The sequence below is a fragment of the Armigeres subalbatus genome, chromosome 1, assembly GCF_024139115.2.
Source record: "Armigeres subalbatus isolate Guangzhou_Male chromosome 1, GZ_Asu_2, whole genome shotgun sequence".
NCBI lineage: Eukaryota > Metazoa > Arthropoda > Insecta > Diptera > Culicidae > Armigeres > Armigeres subalbatus.
This window is the reverse complement of record NC_085139.1, coordinates 163,285,627-163,307,770: the sequence shown is the minus strand read 5'-3', so window position 1 is coordinate 163,307,770 and position 22,144 is coordinate 163,285,627. Positions and strand designations below refer to the sequence as shown.

Below are 22,144 nucleotides of genomic sequence, written 5' to 3'. Positions count from 1 at the left end.
CTGAATGCAAACACTTTGACAGGATATCCCGGCTATACCCGTCCGCGGCAGAATTCCGTCTTCGTAGGGCCGCACGTGTTTTCGCCGCCACAGCCACCCAGGAAAACACGCTCGGCCGTCGACATCCACTCGATGATACTGAGCGAGGGCGAGTCAGAAGCGGTTTAGCTCCGCCCGTGGCCCGGCGTCCCTCGAGTGGTCCAACTGCACCAATAGATGAGCACAAAAAGATGCATCCTACAAAACATTTCAATATTTTTGTATCATGACATACCGATGATGTATTTATATTTGACTTTCATTTTTATACACAATTACTTGTTGAGAGACGTTAGCAGATGCGATATTATAGACGCAGATATTATAAACAGAATATAGCCTCGTTGAACAGTAGATCATTTTCTCTCATATTGAAAGTGTTGTTTATACTCATAACGTTTTACGGCCAACCTGGACGTTATTCCTAGAAAGTTGAAATGGTTAGAGCATGCATTCTTTGGTAGATCACGGGTTTTGCGTGTGTTAGAGTGAAATTCAGATGGAACACAATTTATGATATTATGGAGAAGAGTAAATTCTAAAAATAGCCTATTATTGGTGATTAGAAAGTACTGAATAGTAAAGCAGTAGTATATACATCTACAATTCTACAGTTTTATACGTTTTCTTAGGATGCAGTCATCCCAAGCTGGGATAGTGTCGAATGAAGATATATATTCGCTACAAACCTGCAGTTATATTTGACCGAGGAAAGAATTATTCAGCAAACCAAAACGATGCGCCAAAGCTTCTGTCAATTTTCCTCAACATGAAATAAAAATCAATTCCTGAGCCATATGATCTACCTTTCCAAAGTTTTTAATGATATTCATTAGATACTGACAAACGAAACTCCTAAACAAATATTCGTTTCACTCAAGTGAATAAAATATTGAATATTATTAGTAACATACCTATGGAATACAAAAGAAAGCCATCATTTGTACAACATATTAATAGGTGTCTAAATAAACTCTAATCCCCAAATTCACTTCAATCCCTATACCAAATATGTAGCATTACCATAAAGCTGTATAACTAGAGAGTGATTGTTAACGAAGACTAGACCAAATGAAAGAATAAACAACTTTTAACTAGAGTTATCAAATAAAAAGGTGAATAGTGAATTCTTTCCATCGTCTAAAACTACCGTAAAGCCATGACTCGAGGTGTAACGTTGTACGACCACTATCAAGTGGTACTTTCAACATATAAAAACATGCATAACGATTATAGTGGTGGGAAAATAAATCAGACCCAGTAACTGAAAAATAAGGATTGACAATCATTTTGCAGTAGGAATCTCACAACAGTTTGCCGTAATGAATAATCAGATGGCAAAGTCATATCAACGTAATACGTTCATAAATGCGCCAAAGTATATACTCGATCATTCCGGCATACAGGAGTTCAACTCACATGTTTCGTTTCGAATATTTCTTATGTCAACGATTATAATTTCGTCACACTCGTACACTTTATTCAAAATGTTTTTTCGTCAGAAATGAAAAAAATCTTTCACTTGTATTCCCTGTAGACGATCATATAGTAAAATTCTTCTTTATTTGACCATTTTTTGCTCTACAATTTTTTTTTATTCATGTACAGTGCTTGTTGCAGTGGATTTGCTAAAGAATGTTTTGAAAATCCTCGAAATTATACAAATTTTATTTTGTTGCCCCCTCAAAACATTACTTTTTGGCGAAAAAAATTCGAAGGGGGGAGACAAAATAGTTTTTAAATATTTGTATCGACCTTGTTATTTGAGTTTTAAGAAATGATATATCATGACGGCCGTTAGGAGGCGCTAGTGTGTTTTTAAAATTTGATAACCTACCTACTATGTACACTAATATTTACAATAAAAATTTTATATACTAGATTGGAACTAGTGCCCTAATTGCAAGAAACGGACCCTAAACTTTTCTTTACACTTACCAAAGCGTCCATGTAAGGTTTTTATCCCGGCCAGACGGTGGACCTGTTACCCGCTAGCTACACTGAAGCTAGGATGGGAGACAAAAACAGGGTCGTTTACCTTCTCTTGCCACTACACACCCACAACCGAACTTACCTGCTGCAGGAGTTATACACGCACGTGTGTATCATGACACGTGCCCACCGGCGTGCTATGGTGGGACGATCGGCAAACTGGGTCGTACTCAGCTCTCAATTAATGTACTCGACACCGTACTTCATCTTTTTTTTTGTTCGGGATGAACCACTGCGTCCATTTCATTGAACTTTGGTAGTATACCCGTGTCATTTGTTTAGTGCATGTCTTTCTGCTCCATTTCTATTGAGAAGAAATGAAGTAGTCATTTATACCTATTTATACCCTTCGAAAAATGGCTTATACCAACTCTCAAAGGCGCGCCCCTCAATCAGTTTCGGCTCAACAATAAGTGGGATAATACTGATTTTGACCATGCATCGGGACTGAAGTTCAAACATATTTTTGCTTCTTCTTATGAGTTCCGAATTCGTGTTTGTATAGAGATCTGATTTCATTGCGTTTGGCATTTTCGAATCTCACCTTTACACAGAGCTCTAATCAGTCAGAGGGTTCAGCAGATCCACCAAATTCGTATCCGCTTCTTTCCTAAATAATCAGCGCTCTGGAGCTTGGAGATTCATGTCGTCGGCTTCGAAAACCAGCCTAAGGTTGAGTTACGTTTTTACAATTTACTCCATTGACTCCATCAAAAAGGAGCAAAAAATGGGTCATCTAAAAGCAAATTATAGTCGTTCCATACTCTTCCGACCATCTCTCATAAGTATTAACAAGAATAGTAAGAACTAGAGCACAGTGTGGTAGATCTTAATCCGTAATGCAACACGAAGAGTGTCTACCCAGCATTACAGGCTCCGTTAACTGCCTGGCTAGTTGTTTCACCCCCCAAGCCATTCATCCCCTCAGCACGGGTCGCCTGACACCTTGGGATTCGGGGTTAGGGACGTCATATTGTCAGCTTCGGTGTTGTACCGAGCCTGGCGATATGACCGGATTTACACCGTTACGCACTACTTCAGAGTATCCATATCCCTGCGTAATACTTCATCTTAGCATGTTAATTTATTTAAATTTTTCATAGTGACGTCATTTAGGGGTAGGGTACTTGCGGTTTTTCTTGACATTCTCTCTCAGTCCGGATGATATTCTCTCAGTGCCACGATGCATCGACGGGGGTCATACCGTGCGGTTCGTCGCGGGCCGTCTGATGGTAGTTGAGAACCACTGTTCGCCACCGGTTCTTGATGAGCGTGCGATGATCGACGTTGCGTTGACTTGACCAACGATGACTGCTGGAAGCTAACTGCCGGCACTGGCGGAATCGCGAACCCACTTGGCGATGTCGGTGGTTGAACTCAGATGAACAATAGAGATGGCCACTCGAGGTTCTGGACGTTGACACGGGTGCGATCTCGGTACATGCGATGCTAGCGATAGATGGTGGTGTGGTGGCGATGGCTGTTCTAAGGCTCGAGCGGTGACGTGCTTGCTCGCGATAGCGTCTTCGGCGACGATGGTGGTGGCAGAAAGGTGGGCGATGGCGTGGTTTGCAAACGCGTCTTCGGCGACGATGGCGATGGCAGAAAGGTGGGTGGTGGCGTGGTCTGCAAACGCATCTTCGGCGACGATGGCGATGGCAGAAAGGTGGGCGATGGCGTGGTTTGCAAACGCGTCTTCGGCGACGATGGCGATGGCCGATATAAATTATTATTATATAATTTTTTGGTTACAGTTATCTTTACGATTTATTCCGTCGCGCACTTCTATTCTTGGTGAAATCAAGAAACGAATAAACCGCTTGATCGTGTAGCTAAGCCATTTTATCTAGAATCCGACCAACCCGACAATAACCGAACCCTAATGGTTCCTATTCAGTTTGGCAACCCTTCCAACTGGCGGTCCCTGTGGGCAAGCATTTAAGGACATAGTTGGAAGAGTACCACGATGGCAGTCAAGATGGCACCGGACCTTCCACGGGTCAACCCCACACCTCCCGCACCCCTCTCCCACCAGTATTCGAATGCTTCGAACAGCATCGAACAAAAGTTTAATATTCAAATTACTAACCTGTTCACAGCATATTTATTCACTTCCCGTGATAATGAACGTGTTTATCCAAAGAGTCCTATGTATTTCGGCTCGAATAATATCATAAATCAGCAGTTTCGTGCCAATTTATTAGCCGTTCGCGATTTGGTGGGTTTATCACTGCACTTCACTTCTTCTCAAAGGGCACTGAAAATATCAATTTTTACTCACTTCTCCGCACATGAACACCCCGAAATGTTGATGGAATGCAACTTGAACATCAATTTTCGAAATCAGTCACTTGTTTAAACCGAAAACTTAATATAAACTGCTATTTTTGCCCGAAAAAAAACGATTAAAAACTGATCGCGGAGCGAATGTAAACAACGGCACCGGCAGCAGCAAACTATTAAACAGGGTGGTTAAAAAAAAAAAAATTTCTCCGCCACGCTCAGTCGATTATGATTTATAATTTGGATGTCATCCGATGGTTTGGGCTGGTTTGATTAGAGGCTTACCGTGCACAGGTCGTTTCAGGTTTGTATGACAGTTGATATGGCGAGGTTGAATTTTACATTATTCTGATTCTGGCACTCCGTCATTGGGCGATGGCAAGGGGGGAGACCATATGACTGGATGAAATATTCAAGAGCTTCAACTCCATAGACAATCCATAAATAATGGTCGTTCCAATAGTTGGGAGTCGATTTTAAGCGAGGTTGCGAATCTTCAGCATGATCATTAGGCTTCTCAGAAGGCATCAGTGAAACGTGCAATTCAACAAAATACCCAGAATTTGTCTGTGATGTCTATCACACCAGGGGCAAATGCTTCAAACAAAAAGTGTGACGTGGGGGTGAGTGGGGTATAAAATGCTATTTTTGCGTTACGTAATCAATGGCTCTTTCCTGCGGTGCGGTTTTCGTTCAGTGAAGTCTCAGGAATGTTACTTTCAGCTATGTGGGTTCTCTTTTCGCCAGCGTTTGGAGCGGAGGCACTGTAGTCAGTGCAATAAAAGGTTTAGTTTCCCATACTAGTTTTCATAAAAACTTGAACCGGCTTGCGCTCAACCATTTTTTGTTCAAATCGGTTTTTGGAGGACACTCGGAGCATGGGACGGAATCGAGTGAGCGTGGTGGTGCTGGGTCGTTTTTTGAACCACCCTACTAATATTCTTTGTTTTTTTTTATAGATACGACACCAATACTACTACAGTATATGACAGTTTTTATTGTATCAATACTTTCAAAGCTTTGTTTTGGTACTCAACCCACCTTCACCTTAACGTTTGGCAAGTTTTACTGTTTTTTCCTTGCACTCAAACCGCTGTAAACACATTCGTGTCGGTGGTGTGAGTAACAAAGTCGTATTCACTTTTCTCATCGGCAAGGTGACACCCATTACTGATTGAAAGGTGAGATGTACAGTGGGCTTGGTGGAGGGAAAATATTACTTGTGGTGGAGCCAGCAAATACAAAAAATGAAACCACCGGTTACAGACCTCGGATGTTCTTGTTCGGGAGAGGTGTTGAGGATCATCCTCAGGAATTTGTTTTGGACCCGTTGAAGTTGAAGGTGACGACCTATTTCAGCGACCTCTCTGCAGGAGTTATCAAGCGATCCTTAGAGCCATTATTGGCAAGTGGGATCAAAGGTGGAATGGGCCGAGGCTTGGATTTTAGTATTTTGGTCATTTTCCAGAACGACTTAGCATTATCTGGGGAGTGCGGATCTTTTTCGAAAAGTCATTATTTGTGAGGTCCACCCTTCTGGCCTTGATAATTTTTGTGATTCGATTGCAGCATGCCTTAAGCTCAGGCAGTTCAGTACGCTGAAACTGCCGGCGAGTGAAATCTTTGGTTAGTGTATCGATGTTTAAGGAGTTGCTTACCTGCCGAGCCGTCGGGACATGCTGCTCTCTGGCCATTGAGATTGCCTCGTCCTTGGACGCACCTCGTAATCGATGGTGTTGTAGACGCACTGCTGCAACCGCTGCCAGTTCACTCGATGGTAGTTTCGCCGTAACTGCTGGTGCCGATTGACCGAGGAGCCCACTTTCCCCACCACCGGATAGTGATCCGAACTGAGCTCCTGGTAGACGACCAGCTGCGAGACGTGGTCATTCATGCTGGTTATGTTTAGGTCGAGGGTTGCGTGGACACCGGACCGACTCAGCCGAGTGGGGGAATCCGGGCTCAAGATCGGCCTTCCTCCATGTCGTTGCTCCAGATGGTGTCGTTTCGATTGCCGCGACTGTTTCCCCAGGCTTGATGTTTGGCATTCAGGTGGCCGGCAATGATATATTGGCCTTGCCTCCGCGAAAGCTTGACGATGTCCCTCCGAAGGGCAGCCGATGATCCACCGCCGGCTTTGGCTTGCGTTGAACAGTACGATGTACGACAGCGATGAGCGCGATTGTGCCGACAGAAGTGGTGATTTCGACACCGATGACGCCGATGACACTGAGTTGGAAGCTTGGAAGGAAGCAGGCAACAGGTCAGGCTGTAGTGAAGAGCGATGGCCAAACCAGCTCCTCTGGCCTGGTCGGTCGAGTCGCACGATGCGAAAGTCCGGGATGTTGACGTTCACCTCCGGTTTTAGGTGCATTTCGGTGATGAACGCCACGTCTATTTCCTTCTCCTCAAAGAAATCCTTCAGCTCAATTGTTTTGCTATTTAGCGAGCAAGCGTTCCAGTTGAGCAGGCCCATCCTAGGCAGCTATTTTCAATGATGAACATGCCAAGAGTGGGGTTAAAAAAAACTCCAGGAGACAGGGATGTTGATTTTAATTTATTTTACAAAGGCTACTTCTCCGACTAGGTATTTATTTTCACACTTGCATAAATTGCGATAAACTAGCTTTCGTGGCTTGTAACGATTATTCGAGATGTATGACTCTCTTTTATCGCCTATCATTATCAAATGAGATCAAATTCCATTTACATTTATTGTCCAAATTTATAAGTAAACGTTATCTGGGCCACTAATAGAGAACATTTACTACATCATTGGAACCGGCATTGAAAAACCTTCGCAATAAAGAACAGCGGTTAAAAACCGACCATCAACTACTCTTGCGTTTCGTTTGATAGTTTCTTAATGAGAAAACTGTCAAATGGAACACAAAAATATCCTATGTCTGTGACCTTCAAGTCACTCAGTTTCATGGAATGCAACACAATAATCCAAGACTAATTTCATTCCCGTCCTTGGCATCGTTTGTGCTTCAGACATGTTTCAAACACGGCCGAAACTATAGATACGCATACAACGATGGTGCTGTCCAACTGCATTGCCGAGCAAAGATACCGAAAGCCATTTTTTGACGCATGATTACCTCCTTTGGGAAGACCGTCACGAAAAGTGGTCAGGAAATATGGACCAAAACTCTGATTTTTGGTGAATTTTATATCAGTCGATCGCCGAACTTTTTAAGATTTTGCCCAACTATTAAAATCAAAGGAATAGAGGCGCTTAACTGTTTAAAAAATATTTTGTTAACCACTAATAAATATCGGTGAATCAACCAATCCCGTGCGTGTATCGAAACCACAGACTTCAAAATCGTGCAACTTATGGGCTGAGCTCTAATCCTCAACGGCTCTAATGAATCAAAGCCGGTAGCAGCGGTTCCAGCGGAACTATCACGGTAAATCGCCGTGGGAAGCTGAGTAGTTTTATCTCGTTTTAAATACTGGAGTCTGGAAATATTTCCTTATAACTAAAGAAGGGTCAAAATCTCACTGTAGATGGATTAATCTGGGTTTTTTTTCTGGTTTTCAAAAAAACACTGTAAGCGGACTGTGCCGAAAAATCGCGCTTTAGCTAATCATACTACATAAACTAGTAGTTTCAGTTCATGTTGACATCATCTATCCAGATTTATCGGCGGCGTTTGAAAAAATGAATCATAAAATTGCAATGGCCAAGTTCGAATAATAACGCAGTCTTTCTGCTCTCTGTTTTTGATTATGTAATTGAAAATATATCGCTGAAGCGTGAATCTACAGTGAAACCAATTTCCAATTTCGTAAATTGTGTCAAAAGCCAAAAATGAAAAAAAAAGAGATACAATTTGTCAAAAAAATAAAGTCATTGATTCGTCATGCATAAACCATGGTAAGCAACCATGCGACTCCATGCCCGAATAGTGCATACATGTAGATGTAGAGCAAAAGCGGGCAGATTTGCGCACTGTAAGAGTGGGCACTACACTACTAAAAATTCACACATATTTATTGGCAAAAATCCATAGATTTAACTAATGATGTATATCAGCGCACACACAACCATTCTTCACGCGAACTATTAATGAAATATATATATATATATATATATATATATATATATATATATATATATATATATATATATATATATATCCAAATAAACTTTATGTGTGGTCTCGAATTAGCAATCATATAATTTTTGTGTGGTTCTGTATCGATTATATTAGGGTGGAGCTATTGCAAAAAAATATAAAGGCGACACATATATCTTATATAGATATTTTTGGCAGTGTAGAGTTCTATGACAACATTAAAAGTTATTTTAAGGTGCAATAACTTGCATAAACTTGCTCCGCTTGACTCTATTGAGGACGGGTTTATGTATGGCAGCAGCAATTTGGTGGCTTAATTTTCGTAAAAAGAGAATGAAAATTGATTAAATAGTTTAAAAGTGATGAAGTCGAACATGTAGTTTTTTTTCCTAATCATCCTTCTCAGTCACCTCAATAGCGAAATAAAAAAGGTCTCAATATTTCCGTAAGGAACGATTCTATTAAACATTGCAAACATATGTAAGATCAGATATCGTTTACCAATCAATAGCTCAAGATCAATGAATCAAGATAGTGTACGTACTTCGGACTCCGCGAGGAAATTCTACGAAAATTCCGTTGGGAATTCCTTCGAAGACTCCTTAAGGAGTCAGGAGTTTCTCCAAAAAATGCTTAGGAAATCCTTCATTTTTAAAGCAATACTTTTGGAAATTGCTATGAGAACTCCATCGGAAATTTCTCGTTTTGGAATTTCTTTGACAATTATTTCATGAATTCCTTAAATAAATTATTCAAGATATAGCATAAAGAATTTCTTCGAAATTTCCCTGAAGGAATTCTTCAGAACTTGTTCTAGCAATTCCTTGAAAATATTCTCCGGGAATTCTTTCAGATCTGGGAATCCCTTCGGAGACTCCTTAAGGAGTTAGGAGTTTCTTCAAAAAATGCTTACGAAATCCTTCATTTTTAAAGCAATACTTTTGGAAATTGCAAATTGAGAACTCTTTCGGAAATTTCTCGTTTTGGAATTTCTTTGGCAATTATTCCATGAATTCCTTAAATAAATTCTTCAAGATATAGCATAACGAATTTCTTAGAAATTTCCCTAAAGGAATTCTTCAGAACTTGTTCTAGCAATTCCTTGAAAACATTCTCCGGGAATTCTTCCTGCAGGAATTCCTTCAAAAATGCCTTCATGAATTCTTTCCGAAAATCTTTCAGTAATACATTCTGATTTTTCTTCGTTTAGTGTTTATTTTAGTAATTCTTTCAAAAATTTGATTAGTAACGGACGTAATTTTTAGCAAATTTTTGGAGGAGTTTTTGAAGAAATTCATGAAGGCTTTTGTGCAGAATTTCCAAATAAATTTTTGAAGGCATTTTCTAAAAAGAATCTGAAAAGATTTTCGAAAATAATTCCAGAAAGATCTGCTAAATGAGATTTTGAAGGTATTTTGTAACTACCGGTGACGTCCACACGTCTAGGCAGTGGACGTCCACACGTCCCCAAACTAGCTCACTAAGGGTCTTAATTCTCAGGGCCGGCAAAAGGCCTGCTTGAGGGACACAACGACTAGGAAGAAGCTGAGGCGTGGACAAAACTTCAAAATCGACACAATTGCATGCTGAGGAAAGCGAGAAATTAATTAAAGATCGAGATACATTTCACTTATTTATTTGACTGAATGTTTTTCTTTTTGTTTTGATTTAGTGGTTAGTTTGTTGTTAGTTCCGTTGCGGCCGTTTGTTGTTGGTCATACCTTCGTAATTATAACTCTCCGTGCGAGATGTTGGATGTCGGTGGGTTCCTTTGCCGCCTGGGGGGGAGGTCGTTTTACGGATCCGACCAGTTTATCTCTCCGGGTTGAAATAGAACTTGTCGTCCGGAGCTGGGCAGTTACCGGCGAACACAGCCGGGATGGGTCTTCGGATGAAACGGGGTTAGGATTCGTTTTTGGGGTGCCGGACTCGGGTGAGGTTCTGAGTTGCGCTCCATGTCGGCCGCTGGGCGGCCAGAGTCGACGTCGATAAGGAAAATCTGCCCTGTTGGTCCATCAGCCACGAGTTGACCGGCAGTTTGATGTTTGAATGGCTTGGTTGAACCCGTCGTCAGAATACAGCTCGTCGCCGAATGTAAGCACGGGTAGAAAATCGGATCACTTGGTGGCATTGTGCCTCTCGAAAGCTAATAACAGGGCCAGATACGCTTCACTAGATGCCACAACCGGAGAAATTGCTGAAGGTGGCTGCCATGCGGAGATCGAAATACTCGCGGACGCAATCCCGTGGAGTCTTGAATGCGAGAATCCCTCTCTTTCTGGTATCAGCCTTCGTTTCCGCACGTGGATAGTGTAGCTGTGAAGTCCGTGCTTAGAGCGGTTTTACGGTTGCTTCGAATTTCAGCTCCAGCGGCAATTCCGATGTAGCGAGCAAAGCCCTTTTTTCTCTCGACCAGGATCACTTTTTTTCAAAATCTTTTCGTCCGCACTCCAGAACGGCCTAGCAAGAACTCCCTCTTGTCGGCCTTCCCATTCCCCTCCCTGTTTTCTCGTCCTCCTCCCATCTCTCTTTTGCTTTCGCCCCGGATCTTCGGATGACATCTATGATACTCGCTCCTCCGCTCGCAGGGGTGTGGTTAGCGCGTCGCGTTAGTATATACAACACTGCTAAGACGGAATACACACATAGAGTGTAACTTACCTGTGTATTCCGCCTTATGGGTACTTCATGCGGAGTCTCACAACATTAGGTTAATTATAGGCAACTGTGTCGATAATTATTGTTATCCTATTCGGTAACAATTTCTGAAAGACCTCCCTTCCTCTTCCTAGAGGAAATTCCAGATAAACCCGTAAACAAAAATTCTGAAGCAATTTCTACTGGAAATCTCAAAGGCTTGTTGAATGGTAAAGAGAAAAATATTAAAATATTAAAAAAAAGTCGATTCGATGGATACGGAATTGACTGATATCCCATCGTTATTAGCTGGTTATGGAACAGGTTCTCGCAAGGGCAGCTGTTGTATAATTGGTAATACGTCCATGTACTGAATAGAACAGTGTTGGTTCAAGTCCTTCCGACAACCTAATCTTTTTTCGCAATTTCTCATAAAAAAACACCTTAAATGACAAACTTATTCATTCATTTATTCAGACTAAGGCCGAAGTGGCCTGTGCGGTATATAAGATTCTTCTCCATTCGGCTCGGTCCATGGCTACACGTCGCCAACCACGCAGTCTACGGAGGGTCCGCAAATCATCTTCCACCTGATCGATCCACCTTGCCCGCTGCGCACCTCGCCTTCTTGTGCCCGTCGGATTGTTGTCGAGAACCATTTTCACCGGGTTACTGTCCGACATTCTGGCTACGTGCCCGGCCCACCGCAGTCGTCCGATTTTCGCGGTGTGAACGATGGATGGTTCTCCCAACAGCTGATGCAACTCGTGGTTCATTCGCCTCCTCCACGTACCGTATGACAAACTTAACTGTGTGTATATAAATTGAACATCTTTTCCGAAAAACCAAAAACCCTGACTTCTCTCACAAGTAATCAATCAAGAAAAAATCTCAAAGGCATTTACGAAAAAAGTCCTAATACGTTTTCAGAGGAAATGCCTACTGGTATTTCTGAAGTAATTCCTAGAGTTCTTCAGGAATTCCTTCGGGTTTTTTAGTAATCTATTCGCAATTGGGTTGTTTAGCAGAGAAAAATATGAGGTTTTTTATAGTTTAACATAAAGAGCATGCTTTTCTGAACTCCAACATATTTTTATTTTGTTTGTAAACCTTTTATTTACATTTCTGTATAGCAAACAATATGTCATCGATAGAATGACACTAACATTCATAGAATGACAGTTGGCCCATGCAGCACAAGAACAAATTTTTAGTCCCATATAAATTTAAACGCAAATTAAAAATAGTTCCGGGGCTCCAAAAATTCTGAAAAAATTGGAGTTGCTTTGGATTTTCGTTTGGTAATTTCCTCGAAAATCGCCTCGAGGAGCACTACAAAACTCCTCCGGAATCGAATTCCAAACTCCTGAAGGAGCTTCCGACAATCTTAATTTTTTTTCGAGAATTCCGTTGGACATTCCGTCAAGACGTCGTTCAGAAATTCCTCAAGGGATTTTTTCAGAAAATCGGCCGATTTTTTCAAGGGTATAAATCTAGAAATTAAATAAATCTTGAAATTTTTCAAGATGTTCGTCCAAAAATTCAAAGGGTTTCTAAGAAATATTCCAGAACTTCCCTCAGGAATCCTTTAAGTAAGAACTTCCTCCAGGATTTTTTAAGGAAATTTCTTTGGAATTCTTTAAGGAATTCCTTAGAAAATTCCATCAGGAATTGCTTCGAAGAATCCTCTAGAAATCCTTCAGTATTTTCCATCGGATATACCTTCCAAAAATCCTTAACAAATTTCTTTTGAAATATCTACAGAAAATGTTTTAGAAGTCTCCAAAAAATCTCTTAGAAATTCTTTTGGAATTCATTTACAGATTCCTTTGGAAATTTCATTAGGCATTGAAAATTTGCTAAGAATTTTTTTCGGAAATTAATTTGGGAATTGCTTAGGAACATTCATTTAGGAAGTCTTTCGGGTTTTTTTTAGAAATTACTTACCTTACCTTAGCAAGCTCCTTGACAATTTTTCCTGAAATCTCCCTAGGAATTTCTTCAGAACTACCTTAAGCAATTCATTGGGAGATTCTCCAGGTAATCTTTAGACAATTCCAGTATGTTTTGTAACTCCAGGAAGAAATTTTTGGCTATTTCCCTCAGGATTTCTTTACAACATTCTCCATTTCTTGTGATCTTTTTCAGGGACCTCGGGAATTCATACAAAACCCCTCTGGAATTACATGGAACACCTTTGGAAATTTCTTTAAAAATACCTTCAAAAAATGCCTTTGGGATGAATTCAGAAATCTTCAGTGCCTTGCTTCCATCTAAAAGATAGTGATTAGTCTCTTACAAAAGGCTATGTTTGTACCACCTACGAATTGCTGAATGCTATTGCTAGATTCTCAAGGAATGAAATTTATAAGTAATTAGGAATTTAAAGAAAAAATCCCGGTTTCCTCCAGAAATTCTTTCATTGATTTTTTCATCCACGCCGGTTCACGCCGCCGCCGCCGCCGATAAAAGCCAACGGCGCGCTGCCGTGACGCCGCCGCCGGGGCAAAAGTGACCACCACGCCGCCGCCGCCGATGACATGACCGGCGCACAGGTCTAGATCATCATAACACTACCGGTATCCTCTAGTGACACTAGACTTAGACAAAGCTCGTGGTGGACCAAAATGTACTTGGAAAGAAAAGTGCTACGTACCATTGTCTGTTGAACATTTGAAAATCTAAAATGTGAAGCAATAAAAGTTACTGGTGCTTAACGTGTCAAATACAAAGTACATACTGGTGAGCAGAACCGAAATTTTGATTATTTCATCTAGCTTGGATCCTGCTTAGATTTGTTCTCTGCGCAATTACAGCCCATGGCATATTTATTTCTTTCTTTATTTATAGTGAATCCATCTGACCTAAACTGGTCTTATTAAACTTCTTAAAATTAATGTAACAATAAACTGTTTAATATTACATTACCGATAACCAAATTTTCAACCAGCTATATCTTAGCTAGCTCCTTTCTAAATTTGATAAATGTTTTATTCAATCTCAATTGAATGTTTCGATGCCCTTAATTAAATTTTATGTTTGTTGTTATTCTCCAAATCTAAACATATTTTTAAAAATAGACACAACTTCCTGAAATATTTTATTTTAACTATGAGTCTACTTTGCATTTTCACTTATTCTGATGTAACGTTTATTCCATGTGTTTGAGTAACTCAAATACGCATAGTAATATTCGTAAAACGCATAACTCACCTCTCAAATCCGTCGACGGAAATCGTATCCCCATAAAGGACTACAAATCTCTCCCATTAATTTTGAAGCACCCTTGTCCCACGTAGGGATCATTGCTGTGCAATCAATCAACGAGATTGCCTGATAACGATGTGTTCTATGGCGCTGGCAACCAGCGCAACCGACGAAAAAGTGGCCCCGCCATCCAAATGGTGGGCTATAATTTACCATTTCATACATATGGGCTACGTCTATCCTTACCGTTTCGGAAGAGAAATCCTCGACAAATTATTGCTGCAAATGTTTCAAGCCTGATCGCATTATTTAGGATATATGGTAGGGATGACAAATGTCTAAAAACAATCGACTTTGTGACGAACTGGCTTGAGGTTCAAAAGCCACAATAATGAAGCAATAATAACCAAAAAGATTTGCTGTAGGAATCTGCGTTGCGGTAATCTCATTCATTCTTCAAGCTTCAAAGAAAGAAGATATCGGTGTTGAAGTACTCAGTTTGGTAGTAAATGTGTTTAAACCGTTATTGTTGAATGGTAATGATCCACCCTACAGAAATTTACAATGGCATCCGCATTCGTTTCCACTTTGATCCACTAAATTCTAAGTACCAATAACAAAAAAGTTCTTGAGTAACAGAGGCAATAAAAGCATTTTGGAAAGATGGCTCATTCGCACTTTTGTGCTTTATTCTAAAATAATCAATTATTTTCTTTTATTTTCAGTTTACCGTCGCCTCAATCGCAATCAGAAACGAGAATGTTTTGTAAAGATATACATTTATAAGTTGAGGCGATGAAACATTCAGAGGAAACTGGTTTATAATTCATTGATAAAGAAGGCAAATATAAATGTTTCATATAATCAGCATGGTGGTGACTCCTTTGCGTAAAAGGCAGGTTAAAGAAATTTGCTAAGGCGAAAAGCATCTAAAGTGAGTTTACCCAAAAGTAACAAACTAACTAAAATGAAGTTTTGTCGAAAAGATTGAAAACTGTTTAAGGTAAAACTGTCCAGAATCCAAATGAATTATATCTCGAGTCTTCAGAGACACCAGTCTCGATAAAGGAGCACCGAATAACTGTCATCTTTTTATTTTGGCTTTGATGCGTCGCAGTAAGCGTAGAATAAAAAGATGACAGCTGCTCGTTTCTTCAATATTGATAGTGGTGAATAAAGAAACGCGACGTAAAGCGAATTTGGATTCCAAAAAGTTCGTCGGGAGAGTACCTTGCACAGTGTTGCTTTTTGCCGATTTCGCTGTAGTTTGTTTGGAAAAGACGTTAAATATGAAAAGGGCCTTTTTTTATCTCACCTAAAAGTGAGATAAAAATTTTGCTTAACCATCGAAACCAGATATGAGCCTAGTGTCTTCAGAAAAGTTGTAGCGGATGGTATTTCAAGCCACTTTGCCAAAGAGACCCCATACCTATGACTTATATAGCACGATATATGAGACATTTTCCTTGGAAGGTCCCTGAAATCAGTTTTTTTAGCATAACTATTTTTCTATGTTTCAGGCATTTTCACCACCTTGTACAAAGTTGTTTGGCTAACAAAAATACACGTTTTTGAGGAACATTGCGAAGCTCTATCTCTTGAAATTGAAAAGTTATTTGGGAAAATGTGTTTTTTCTAGGGGTGTTTTAGAATCGTGTAACTTGTTCCGGCGCAAAATGGCGCACACATTTTTTTAGTGCACTAAAACTGCTGTATGTTTACACTTATCTCGCGGTTGAAGCTTGTGTTTACACGAAATTACACGTGAGTTCTATAGATTTCAAATGTCCCCCTTTTTGCTCCACTCGTACACTAAGTTTATGTAAATGCTATAGGATTACAATAAAAATGAACCTTTGATAGGTGGCCAATATGCCAACAGTATGATGCAACACGATGAAGTGAGCTGATGTCTGTATGTTTTTTTTTCTTCCTAAACAATGGAGGGGGAATCTGCTCAACAGACATCCTGGGTTGACCAGGAAGTGCGGGGTTAGGGATCACCGAGGGAGGCAGGACTACATCCCCGACCCGCTAAACCGTTTCCATTGCCGCCAAGTCCATAGTCCCTTCGGTACAACCAGAAAGTAATGCTTCAAAGGGGGGCCAGTGCACAACGCACCCTCGAGGTTAGCTGCGTGTCCTTGCAGCACCGAACATCGTAACTCGCTTTTTTAGAAGAACACCATGGTATCGTGCCAGCACGTTGCCGGCTTTCCAGGTGACCTTACCACGCCCTATGTCCTCGGTAGGTGGGAAGGATCGACTTCGCGCCTGCTTCCCTCTGCACGACTGGTATCAAGAATGATGATGCCGCGTGCACCCCAAATTGACCTTTCTGCGATAGGGCCTATTCGCCAGCACACAGAGGGACTTGCCGGCGCGGTGCCTACGCCTGCCCCAGCCTTGACGAGGACCCCCTTCCGTCCTCGGGCTCGGAACCCGCCCGGTTGACCGACGCCGCGAAAGCGACGATACCATGTTGTTCTTCGCGCGGCCACTTGTTCGATAAAAGGATCGAGTTCGAGCACAGAGCATGACCACCGGTATGACCCATGAAGCCGACTCCGATCCCTTGGACCACCTCTTATTTGCGCCTGAACTAGCCATCCTTGAGTCCACGCGCCACCTTCTGTGTAGCTCCGAGACGATTTGGGCGATAGCCGATAAAACGGCGTTCCAGCCAACTTCATCTTTACACATCCTCCGAACTAGGTTGTCCGGGGTAGTGTCCAGACCACATGTGGCAAGCATGTAGTCACGCATTGCGCGAAAACGTGAGCACACGAACAACACGTGTTCCGCCGTTTCCTCTAAACCTGCGCACACCAAACACTCGAGCGAGGCCGAGTAAGCCAGCTGCGTTACCTGCACTATGATTTTGCAGCACGCTTAAACGCCGGGCACATCGAACCCCCCATGGGGTGCTTGCTGTTCACAGCTTTGCTGGAACAAATCAAACAATTGGGAGGGTTCGTGCAGCACTGTGCCTTATGTCCCTCCAATCCGCAGCGTCGACAGAGATTGCTTCTGTCAGGGCCTTTGTAGTCCTGTTCCAGGCACTTGAAGCAAACTTCGGGTTGCTCTTATATGCCCACAGGGCATCCGACCATCCCACCTTGACGCTCCCTAACTTGACTACCTTGGAGGCGTCCGCTGCAGATAGCCGAACCAATGCTACCTGCGTCCCTGCCGGACCTTTCCGTAGCCGAACGGCTGCGGTGGGCGTCTCCACTTCACACTGTCGCCGCAGTGCCGTGACGAGCTCTTCGACTTCGGTGATCTCGTCCAGGTCTTTAACCCTTAGATTCACCTCCGTAGTGAGTGCCCTTACCTTGACCGTCTCGCCTAGAACTTCCTCCGCCAACTTCTTGTAGGCGGCGCCCTTTTGCAAGACGCCCCGCTTCAACTCGTGGATCATCTCGCCCATCCGGGTACGTCTTATTCGATGTACGTCGGCGCCGAGTTCACCGAGCTTGACGTCACTCCTCATCGTCTTCAAAACGTCCGAGTACTTAGCATCGTCCGCCGTGATGACTAGGGCATCGCCCCTGGAGCGATTGGCGCCTACCCTAGACGTCATCCCCCTCTATTTCCCTGGTCTGGTGCGGCTGAGAACATTCAGCCTGCCGTAACCCCTTACCACCGTCTTTCCTGAGTGGACGGACCTTTCCAGGTCCTTCCTCCCCCGGTTTTGGAGGTACCTGGCCGGGATTCAGCCACTACTCTTGTTCGGGGTAGTAACCCTCCGCGTTTTGGAGTGGCCCCCAGGGAACTCATCCCCTGGAGACTGTCTCTCCCGTTTTTGTGTCTGCTCCGTTGGAGCAGTCACCCCCGACGTACCCGCAAATACTTGAGCCTCAGTCTGGGTAGACTTTGGCACCACCGTCTTCGCTGGCACGCCCTCGGTCGATTCGACCTTGCCCGAGTCCGCGAATCCTTGGGCCTCAGTCTGGGTAGACCTCGACTCCACCGATTTCACGGGTTCGCACTTGGCCGTCCCAACCGCCCTCTCCAGCTTGGCGTCCAGCATTGACTTTCGAAGTTTCTGCAAACTCCTCTTGAGGTCCTTACTGATATTATGCTTCGATGACGCAAAGTCGATGATGGCGTCCAGCTGTTCCGTCGCCACCTCGAAGGTCGAAAGCCCATCGCGTTTGCGGTTCATCGCCTCCACAAGCCATGGGCCGTCAATGACCCCTACCGGCGTTTTTTTAGCCGAGAGGAAGGTTGAGTGACCCAAGCTGGCGCTGCGCACTGAGCTGTCGACTATTGCCTCTGGCCTCCTAGGCGGAGACCTGAACAACCCACCTCTTGCGAAGGGGTTGTCGCCTACACTACTACCACTAATTGAAGAATTGACTTGGTTTTCCATTTTGGTCCCACGAGTTGCTCGGGAAAAGAGGTCCACCACGCCAGAGCCCAGCATGACGCGGTAAGGGACAATTACTGTGGAGGGTGCCCAGGTACCCCTCAGGCTCCGTTAAAGGCCTAGCTTATTATTTCACCCCCCTGGTCATGCATCCCCTCGGCACGGGTCGCTTGACGCCTTGGGATTAGGGGTTAGGGACGATGGTCCCGGTCTAACTCGCAGTGGCCATGGGGAGTGGTCGTCAAGCCCTTGGACAAAGTCCCTGCTGCCCCCTGATGTCTGTATGTGTGTATATTCGTGTGTATGTGAGTATGTATAAACATTTTAAATCCATGCTTCATGTCCATAAAGGGCCACTGGTAGAATATGTAAGTGTTGGTTATGTTATGTGATGAGTGTTGCCGAGAAATTCGTGGAATTTTAGTGTTATGCGTGAAAAACTCGTCTTTACGTGTAGGTTTTCCATGTACAGTAGCGACTGCAGTAGAGCAGGGCGTGATTAGCCTCCACCACCCTAGAAGACCGCAACCAACCACTCACCATAGTCCTCCAACCCAACACCAGAGGGCCAGAAGCACCAGCGTCAAGCAGCCATGATGGGGTGGCGTAATTGGGTTGATGCAATAATGCGAGGTGACTGACCTGAAAAAGGAGGTCGTGACCCTAGGATGTGGGAAACAAGCCCAAAACCGGTCACTTAATCAACGCATTTCGAAGTGAACGGATGAAAGTTTGAAAGCTAGCAAAAGTTACCGAGTTAGCTAGGTCTTCCCCTATATCTACCTGCCACCATGCACTTTGTCTTGGTAGAGTTAATGGTTAAGCCTATCCTCGCCGTCTCTTCAGTGGGACAAACACCTCCACTACTGCTCTGCGATCGATACCAATAAGGTCGATGTCGTCCGCAAAGCCCAGGAGCATATGCGACCGTGTGATGATAGTGCCGTTCCTCTGCACGCCAGATCTAATAGCGCCTTCGAGTGCAATGTTGAACAATAAATTTGAAAGTGCTTCAATCCGTCTAAGGTCACAAACGAGGTTGACACTTCGTTTGCAATCCGAATACTTGATTTCGAGCCATCCAGCGTTGCACGTATCAGTCTAATCAGTTTCGCCGGAAAACCTTGTTCGGAAATTATCTGCCACAGCTCAATTTCTCTTCACTGAATCGTACGCTGCTTTGAAATCAATGAACAGATGGTGAGTCTGCAAGTTGTACTCCCGGAATTTATCAAGGATCATTCGCAGGCTAAACATCTGATCCGTCGTTGATCGGCCCTCATGAAAACCTTTCTGGTATTCGCCTGTTAAACAGAATACGCGACAGGATTTTGTACGCCAAGTTCAGAATCCCTCTGTAATTGGCACACTCTAGTCTGTACCTTTTCTTATAGATTGGGCATATGAGGCCATCCAAGCAGCCGGCATGCAGTTCTTCATCCTCCCATATTTCCTGGATAATGTGGTGGATAGATTGATGCAACTGCTCACTTCCGTGTTTGAGAAGCTCGACCGGGATCTCGTCGTTCCCAGCAGCTTTACTGGTTTTCAGTTCGTTTAAAACATTTGAAACGCATAGTTCTGTTGTTTTGAGAATTCGTGAGGCGCCCGAATTTTTGCAACTACAAGATAGTGATCCGAGTCGATGTTCGGGCCTCTGAAGGACCTTACATCTATAACATCCGAAAAATGTCGTCCATCGATCAGCACGTGGTCTATCTTTGAGCAAGTGTCTCCACTCGGATGTTGCCAGGTGTGTTTGCGGATATTCTTACGTGCGAAGTAGGTACTGCTTATTGCCATCCCTTTAGTAGCAGCAAAGGATACCAGTCGCAGACCAATATCGTTGGTAGCGGAATGAAGGCTTTCCGTACCAATGACAGGGCGAAAGAAACTTTCTCTTCCGATCAGCGCATTTGCATCCCCGATGACAATCTTTAAATCGTGTTTTGGGCACTCTCCGTAGGCCTTATCAAGGCTCTCATAGAACTCATCCTTCACGTCATCAGGCTTATCGTTCGTTGGGGCATAGATGTTGATCAGGCTATAGTTGAAGAATTTGCCCTTCATTCTCAACACGCAAATGCGATCGCTTATCGGCTTCCACCGAATAACACACTTCATCTGCTTCCCGATCACCATGAAGCCAACTCCTCATTCTGCTCTGTCACCGCCGCTATAGTAGATGTGGTACTTGAATGAAGGGCTCGCTATGGGATCCGCCGCCCGGAATTCACGTTCTCCAGTTCTGGGTCACCGTATTCCCTCGATTGCTGCCACATTCACGCCGACCTTCTGCAGCTCACGTTCCAAGATCCGACTTTCCAATCGTTGTCCTATATTCGTTGATGGGTCTGTTGCCGTTGAATCAGTTCGTTTGCTCTACTTTTGCCTTTCTTGGTAACTGTAGAATCTTCGGTAGGCTACCTTACCAGGGTTGCGCTACCCACATCGCGTTGATGGGGCTGCCTTCTCGATGCTGACACGAAGCAACATGGTCTGCCCAGTTTAGTTTAGAGTCCCTCGCTGGCACTCGAACGATGATCAGCCGCCCCTAACATGGGGAACAGACGCTGTTGTGTGCGCATATTTGAATTTGAGCCAGGAATGCAGGACAATCGATGTCACCTGTGAGCAATTTTCGCTAGAGAAAAGTACGTTTTTTTTTATTTTTGCACATCGACACATCGACATGAACAACGCAATAGCTATTGTAGGACATATACATTTTGAATCATTATCCCCAACCTATTGAAAATCATTGCCTTACACTTCAAAAGTACCATGGAACGATGCTGCTCTATCTGTAGGGGATTTTTTCCCCGTACGTTTGCACAAGTAATGTAACAGATATCCTTTGTGAGACGTGCTGATGGAAGCGGCTCATAATATGCGGAACTCTAGCTAGGGGAATCATCGTACAGGCTGTGTTTACATTTCTGAATGAAACTTTCAGAGAAGCACTTTGGTTTACTTTGCGAAGAAAGCTGCTCTGTGGTGCCGACGATTGAAATTAACAAAAGATGGGGATTTATTGAGGCTCTATTATGTACCGAGAAATATTAGATATATATTAATATATATCAATGAAAAGAACGACCAATTTGCTTCAGCTTGAGGAAAGACTTTTTCATTGTTCAATCAATCAACCGAAATGACTGGCGATTATGTTTGTACATGAGTTCATTCTATAAGCTATCTATTTTTGTATTTCTAATTGATGACTATTGATTAGTATTTTTATCTAAACATGATTAATAAAATAGATACAAATTATATTTATTGAACTCAATTTTACACAATATGAGTTAGAACGGTGAATACTTATCTAGAAGCCTAGTCCAATTGGCATAAATATATTCCGTGTATAGTAGAAAATCGAAAATTTGTTTTCAATGAAATGAAATATCTGCAGTTATCAGACGTCGCAACTCATTTCTGATTAGTGCGCATGATAGTACATCCATGCGTGCATGATGCGCACTACTAATGAAATATTTCAAATTGTCGCGACTCGCGTCGCAGC

The 22,144-nt window shown here is 42.9% G+C and overlaps 1 protein-coding gene across 1 annotated transcript in view; it reads left to right on the top strand.

Annotated features, from left to right (window-relative positions):
• LOC134208095 (uncharacterized) overlaps positions 1-1,159 on the top strand; it is a 137,153-nt gene extending 135,994 nt beyond the window's left edge. Inside the window, exon 6 of the mRNA XM_062684184.1 lies at positions 23-1,159. Coding sequence (XP_062540168.1) covers positions 23-168 — 146 coding nt within the window. The 3' untranslated portion in view covers positions 169-1,159. The remainder of the gene's footprint in view (positions 1-22) is intronic.
• The last annotated feature ends 20,985 nt before the right edge of the window (positions 1,160-22,144 follow it).